General features: G+C 31.1%; 2 protein-coding genes across 2 annotated transcripts; both read right to left on the bottom strand.

Moving 5' to 3' along the window:
- Positions 1-1,204: 1,204 nt before the first annotated feature.
- LOC123653381 (small proline-rich protein 2H-like) lies at positions 1,205-1,724 on the bottom strand. Its single transcript, XM_045589372.1, has 2 exons — positions 1,491-1,724; positions 1,205-1,396 (listed from the first exon to the last, which is right to left on the bottom strand). Exons 1-2 carry the CDS (start codon positions 1,722-1,724, stop codon positions 1,205-1,207), a joined length of 426 nt encoding a protein of 141 aa, XP_045445328.1.
- A 695-nt stretch (positions 1,725-2,419) lies between these two features.
- LOC123662545 (secreted RxLR effector protein 161-like) lies at positions 2,420-2,998 on the bottom strand. The gene has a single exon (XM_045597407.1). It carries the CDS (start codon positions 2,996-2,998, stop codon positions 2,420-2,422), a length of 579 nt encoding a protein of 192 aa, XP_045453363.1.
- Between the last annotated feature and the right edge of the window lie 4,873 nt (positions 2,999-7,871).

Here is a 7,871-nt window from a genome sequence, read left to right as displayed (position 1 = left end):
TTTTTTTTATTTTCATTATTTTTTGGTTTTCTTTAATTTAAATTTTTAATTATGGTCAAACTTCGACCTCTGGGTGACCACTAGTTTTATCAATTAGACATACAAAAGTTCAATATGTAATATTTAAAAAAATGTAAAACATGTAACTTGTCATAATTTATTAAATTTTATTTGTAGAAATAGAAATTATAATAGCTGAAATAGGTCTAACTCTAAAAATAATATTTAATAATAAATTTATTTTCTCACCCGAAACAGCTGATGTTAAGCACAATGCAACAAGAAAAATTAAGGAACGCATGTTTATTTCAATTGTTCGATTAACCGAAATTAATAAGACAATATGTATATTATCAATGTTGACTTATTTATAGTATTTTATTATCAGATAATCTTAAAGTAATCAGATATTTTTACCTAAATATTAATCAATCAAAAACGATATATTTTTTATCATTTTTTTCATGTTAATAATACGGAAAATTATTATAATATTATTTGAAAAAATCAATCATTTGAATTAATGCTATATATTCTTATTAACAACATGTCATATTATGGAAGTATTAAACAACTTTTGCTTTCAGCAGGGTTGTATTTCTATTGGTTAGTAAGGTGACCCAGAGCTCCTAGAATTTAGAATTTTTAAAATGATTTTTTTTTTTTGGATTGTGTGTAGGGGTCGGCAATGTGCTTACGATGCTTCTGGTGTTGCAGACGTCTATAAACTACGGTAATGTGCGCTTGTCTCACTTGCAAGAAAACATAATTATTGTCTGTAAATTTTTTTGTTTTTATTTTTTTTAATTATAATCTACTTTGTTTTAAATAAATTGTACAATTGTAGGTAAAATTTTCAGTGCAAAAGGGCCTTTTGTACTAAAACATCTGTTATAATACTGTTCTAGCGACATATATTATCAGAAAAAGAATATGAGTACTTAAAAAAAAACAATTTTTATATTTTGTTATGGTAGTCTTCTAAATTTTTTATTAATTTATTTATTGTGGTCCCTTTGTGCCAAGAGCAATTTATTCACACTTTAATAATTTAAAGTTTGAATAAATTGCTCTTGGCACGTTATATTGTAAAAAAATATGTATAAATCAAACTAAATATTTAAACCATCATTATTTTATTAATTCATTATGTATGCTCAAATATATGTTTATGGAAAAAACTTATTCAATATCGGTTTCTTACTTACCATACAGGCATGCATGGTCCGCAGTTAGAACCACATACGGGAACCCCTGGGTAACTGCACCTTTTAGATGAACAAATGCCAGGTTCTGTGCAGCAATAACAGGGACAAGGTTTACAACGATTTGGCCTACAGCAAGGAATTGCTATCGAATTGCACATTTTCTTTGGAGTTGGAACTGGATTTGAAGGCTGTAAGTGGAATATATAAAAAAATGGCTTTCTTCTGAATAATTTCAAATATCACTTATTGATAGATTATTAAAAGTTAAACAATAGTAAATACCTTGTCACATGGCGGGCAAGGAGGCAAGAAAGGTAGGACGGGTGGATGTACGCATGGCGAAGGACAGGGACGAACAGGCGCTGGGCAAAGAGAACATCCTCCGCCTGGACAAACCGAGCACGGACGCAAATCATTATGTGATCCTACACAAAGCTTAGTCGAGAATGGGTAGCAAGCTCCACAAGGCATGCCAGTACACACGCAAGGATCGTAACTGTAAAATGGAGCACTCATCTTATTAATTTTTTTTATTCACTTTTAAAATTTTAACTTATTAAAATACTGTGTAAATGATTTTGATTAAAAAATGACATGATAAAATTATTTTTGTAATTTGTTAAGAATAAAAACGTTTTAGGAAATAATAATTTAAAATAGGTTTTAATACTTTGATATAAATTCAGATCTCAGATTAATAAACAAAAGGTATAAATAACCTTTTGTTTATTAATCTGAGATAAATTTAATGTACCTTAATTTAATGTACATTAATTTGTTCTGAATTAAAACTGTTAAGTAATTAAGTGTATTTGCGACTTAATTTTTTTTATAGAGAGTAGTTTTTATCACAGTGGAATTATCTTTAGTAAAATCTTTTGTTTAAATAAGCATAGTTTTATTTATTTCAACTTATATTTTTAATTATTACGACCTGACACAATTTTTTATTTTCATTGACATCTATCAAAAAATATTCTTCTAAATTTTATATTTAAATTTGATCGCTAGACAGTGTTCTCTATGACACTCCCCCTCACGAAGATCTTGGGGGGTCTGAGTGACCCCTATCATCTTCAGTAGTTTCATTAACCTTGGCTGGGTTAAGGCCTTTGTTAAAAGATCTACTTCCATATTACCTGTGTCCTTATATTGGATCGTTATTAGTTACTTTTGGACACAGTCTCTTATAAAGTGTTCCCTTATTATTATTATTTTATTAAATTGTTGGCTAATTTCTGTGCAGCTAAATTATCATGATAAGTTGGTACAGCTTGTTTAGCCACTCCAATATCTTCCAACAGCTGTTTTAAGTGCAGCGCTTTCTTTTCAGCTTCCGTCATTGCCATATCTTCAGCCTCAGCAGTTGACGATGCCACAACTCGTTGTTTCTTTGTAGCATAACTTACTAGACCACCTCCATACTTAAAGATGTAACCCGTATATGAACGACGGTCAATGGTACATGCTACCCAATCAGCATCAGCCATTCCTATTAATGCACTTCCGGTTTTTTTATATCTGATGCCAATATTCTTCGTGCCTTTTAAATAACGCAAAACCCTTTTTGCAGCTTGCCAATGCGTTTTTCCAAAACAAGTATTATATTGGCTCAAATAACTTATTGTAAACATAATATCTGGTCGCATAGCTATAGCTAGATACATCAAAGAACCAATCAGAGCCTGGTATGGTATGTTCTCTATTTCTTCTTCTTTTTGTGCTCTTTCCAATTTTAAACCCTTTAAACCTATTTCCATCGGCGTTGAAACCGGCTTACATTCGCCCATGTTAATTGTTCTATTAAATTTTCAATATAATTTGTCTGTGATAATCTCATTTCTCCCCCTACATGGGTGAATTGTATGTCAAAGCAATGGTGTAGTGTACCCATATCTCTTAATTGAAAAGCTTTTTCTAATTTCATTTTTACCTCTTTTAACAGATTGTCTGAATTGTATGCCAGTATTAAATCATCCACATAAATCATTGCAAATAGCTTTTTACCTCCTTTATCTAAGATATATAAGCAAGGATCTGCTGCAGAGTTCTTAAATTCGATTTCCATCAATTTATTATGTAACTTCAAGAACCATTGTCGTCCTGCTTGTTTCAACCCATAAATAGCTTTATTTAGTTGACATATCCCATTATTTTTATATCTATTTATGTCTAATATCATTTCTTTTGCTTTTCTTATTAATTCTTTATCTTTTCCGTTTGTCATTATAATTTTTAAGTATTTATACAAATATTTCAATATCATTTTATTATCTATCAAATTTTTGCTTTCGTTTTTGTGTACAATTGTCCAATTATTGTTTTTAAGATGAGATTCAATTTCGTTTATTATTGCACCTTCCCATTCATCACTGTTCTCTGTGATTGCTCAGCATCCATCTCATAATCTTGATGCCATGCTGGTGGTTTTCTCTGTCTTTTTGTACTGTTAGTCATTGCTTCGACTTCATTATCTGTACACATATCGTTATCTATTTCGTCTATTTCTGTAGTTGCATTTAGGAATAATTCGCCATTGTTCAATTCATGTTTTGACTCATTTCCTTCATTTTTTATCAACTCATCATCGTTTTCTTTATTTGGTTTTTCTGGAAAAAATATAATTTCTATTTCCTTTTTATCTACTTCTTTTTGTTTTTAAACGGTTTTATTTAGCTCACCCCGTTTGTTTTATTTTTTATTATTCTTGGGTCAAATTTAGTAATTCAAATTTCACCCTCTTCCTGTCAACCGATTAATCTGAAATTTTGTATACACTTTGGATTTTGGTGACAATACAATTATGTTTATTCATTATCATTATAAATTCAAGATGGCGGCCGCTACAAAATGGCGGATAACGTAGGTTTTATCAATCCCATCAATATGGGTATCAAATGAAAGGGCTCAACAAGCAGAATACAATATACTATAAAAAATTGAAATACAAGATGGCGGCCGCTACAAAATGGCGGATAACGTAGGTTTTATCGATCCCATCAATATGGGTATCAAATGAAAGTGCTCAACCAGTATAATCAATGTACTATATAAAATTAAAATCCAAGATGGCGGCCTCTACAAAATGGCGGATAACTTAGGTTTTATCAATCCCATCAACATGGGTATCAAATGAAAGGTCTCAACAAGTAGAATACAATTTACTATGCAAAATTGAAATCTAAGCTGGCCGCCGCTACCAAATGTCTGATAACAATTTTTTATCAATCCCACCAATATGGGTATCAAATAAAAGGGCTTGACAAGAAGAATACAGTGCACTATACAACCTCAATATTTAAGATGGGCCTTGCAATAATGAAGCACTAAATGAATTAAACAGAATGCGAAATAAAAACTAAAAACTAGAAAATAAAACTAGGTAAAAAAACTTTTTAAGTTAAACGGTTTTATGTTAAACATACATTGCAATGTTTAAGATAAATGTACTAAAAACCAAAAAATAATAAAATAGATACAGTCGTGGGAATTATAAACATATGCATAGACTAGACTAAAATAAAACCGTGGGGCACGTCAATTGTCTACAAATTATCGACTTAATGTGCGATAGAAGAATCGTTTAATTCGTCGTTAAAATAGGCAGTTGGCCCGCAGACGGTGAGGAAATTACTTACTATTTTCTTGCTCATGGAAATTCCAATAGTTATACACTCCATGTAAATAAAAGAGATGTTTCAACTAGTTTATCGTTGGACATTCACACTGCTGGCTGGCGAGGAATCGTTTCACTGCTCGTAGTTTGTCTTTAATCGACAAAACATATGATAAAAGTACTACTCGCTCACCACTATGAAACCCTAAAACTCGCTTATAATCGAGCTTGCTAGCTTGTTTCCACATTCTAGCCCTACTTATCACACGTCCATCTTTGTCGGTTGAACAACTACCTAATTATAGTGTAACATTACAAAACAAACATTTTAATCAACGATTGTAGACAATTGACGTGCCCCACGGTTTTATTTTAGTCTAGTCTATGCATATGTTTATAATTCCCACGACTGTATCTATTTTATTATTTTTTGGTTTTTAGTACATTTATCTTAAACATTGCAATGTATGTTTAACATAAAACCGTTTAACTTAAAAAGTTTTTTTTACCTATTTTTATTGTTCTTCTTCCATCTCGTTCTCATAAAACATTTTATCTAGCACTTTAACGTCTCTACAGATTTATCACCTTGTCTGTTTTTGGGTTATATATCCGGTACGCCTTACAATTTTCGGAATATCCGATAAAAATTCCAGCTGTTGCACTGGCTGCAAATTTTCCATTTTTCTTTCCTTTATTTAGTACAAAAGCTTTAGCCCCAAATATGTGAAAATGTCTCACAGATAGAATTTTCTTCACCCATTTTTCAAATGGAGTCGCATTATCAATGCTGCTGCAAGGACTTCGGTTCGCTAAGTAGTTAGCTGTAATAATTGCTTCTGTCCAAAAATATTCTTTCATATTAGCGTCTATCAGCATACATCTAGCTTTATCAAGCAATGTTCTATTTTTTCTTTCTGCTAATCCATTTTGTTCCGGCGTATATGGTGCGGAAAGTCTCCTCTCGATACCTTTATATTTTAAGTAATCATCAAATTTTTTGTTTATATACTCTGTCCCATTGTCACTTTGCAAATAATTTAAAATAGGTTTTAATATTTTGATATAAATTTAATGTACCTTAATTTAATGTACATTAATTTGTTCTGAATTAAAACTGTTAAGTAATTAAGTGTATTTGCGACTTCATTTGCAATTCGTCTATGTGTTTGATTAAGTCTCTAAGAAAAAAATATTTATGCCTATATAAGATGAGCTGTGCGTTCAAAGGTTGCTGTACATTCCATTATATTATTTGTTATTAGCTTGGCATCTCAACTATATATATGTTTATTGAGTTTACCATTAAAAAAAATACAATATATGACTTAGTTTTCATATAGTTACCAATTGAGATACTAGCTCAAAAATAATAAAAAAAGTCCTTCATTATATATTGAGTAGAAATATTTATCATAAAAAACCGGGCAAGTGCCAGTCGGACTCGCGCATCGAGGGTTCCGTACAAAAATTATTAAAAATCACGCGCGACTGGAGTTTACTTCTTCAGATCGACAGTCTAAGTTGTAAATAAACGAATCAAATAACGCCACCTACCGTTATTTGTTATTGGTAATAAAAACGTAACGAGGTCATTCGTTCAGTAGATTTTACTAAAAATAAAATCTATACATATAATAAAATGGTAGGAAAGTCAAAACTGTACATTGAATATTTTTTTAAAATAATACTTGGGGTGTGATCTACAATCGATACCGAAACCAAAAATATAGTTTTTAGAATTTTTGTCTGTTTGTCTGTTTGTCTGTCTGTTTGTCTGTATGTATGTCCGGGATAAAATCAAAAAGTACTGCATGGATTAACTTCAAATTTGGCACGAATATTATTAAGAATGTGCAGTCCTAGTGGGTCTCCCCACCGTGCCTCGGAGAGCACGTTAAGCCGTCGGTCCCGGTTGTTATCATGTACACCTGATAGCGATCGTTACTCATAGTAGGTTTAAAGAATTTATTCTCAAAAAGAAAATTCACTTACATGAGAACAACATAATAAATGTATAATAAAAATATTCGCCTTATAAGTAGGTACTTAGTTAACGGATTATAGTATAAATAAGTCGTTTTATATTTGTTATTAATCACTATAAAAGTGGGTATTCTCTAAAATATACTTTGATAGTTGAGACTTAAATCCATTAACTGAGCCCTCATTTTTTATATAAGAAGGTAATTTGTTATAAAGTTGTGCTCCATCGAAAGTAATTTTTTTTTTTGCAAATTTGATTCTTACTTTTGGAAGAACTAGTAAGCTTGGTCTACGGGTGCTACGTTTACTGCTTTGTTTTATAAATATCAAATTAGAATGCATGGATTTACTAATAATTTTTCTTACAAAAATACAAGAATTATACACATAAAGTTGTCGTAGGTTCATAATATTCGTTTCTTTATAAAGTGTAGTTGTTGGTGTCAAAGGCGGATATCGAAAAAGTATTTTAATTATTTTATTTTGTTTTCTTTGAAGTTTTTGTAGTTTTGTTTTGCCAGTGTTACCCCATATTTCTATTAAATACAATAAATGCGATTTTACTAAAGAATTGTAGATGTTATATTTTATTTTCTCAGGTATACATTTAGTAGGGAATATATCCGCCAACCCGCATTGGAGCAGCGTGGTGGATTAAGCTCTGATCCTTCTCCTACGTGGGGAAAGAGGCCTATGCCCAGTAGTGGGATATTACAGGCTGAGGCGTATTATTAAGAAGTCGGGTCAACATATAGGCTACAAATTATCACGCTATCACCTACGGAGAACGAGCAGTGAAACTTTATTTCTTCAACGCATTCTGTAACAACGTGTAATCCAACGACGCATATTTGAATGTTATTGTTATTATGTTAATAACCATACTATAAGCTAGCTTCATATCATACTATAAATAAAGACATTACACATAACAAGACGATTACTATTTAGGTCACCAATCCTATACTAAGAGTCGTAAAAATGAAGGGTTTTTTTTTTATAAAAAAGTACTCCCAAGAATAAGTTAGTCTTCGTCAGTCACTTGTGTATTGGTGTGGTAG

This window comes from Melitaea cinxia, chromosome 1, assembly GCF_905220565.1.
Source record: "Melitaea cinxia chromosome 1, ilMelCinx1.1, whole genome shotgun sequence".
NCBI lineage: Eukaryota > Metazoa > Arthropoda > Insecta > Lepidoptera > Nymphalidae > Melitaea > Melitaea cinxia.
Note: the sequence above shows the minus strand (reverse complement) of the source record. Positions and strands in the feature narration are given on the sequence as shown.

Bases quoted from the DNA above. Each gene is read 5' to 3' on its own strand.
- LOC123653381 (XM_045589372.1), bottom strand. From the start codon at position 1,724: ATGAGTGCTCCATTTTACAGTTACGATCCTTGCGTGTGTACTGGCATG. The intron at 1,397-1,490 runs GTATTTACTATT...TTCCACTTACAG, and splicing joins CTTGCCCGCCATGTGACAAG to CCTTCAAATCCAGTTCCAAC.
- LOC123662545 (XM_045597407.1), bottom strand. From the start codon at position 2,998: ATGGGCGAATGTAAGCCGGTTTCAACGCCGATGGAAATAGGTTTAAAG.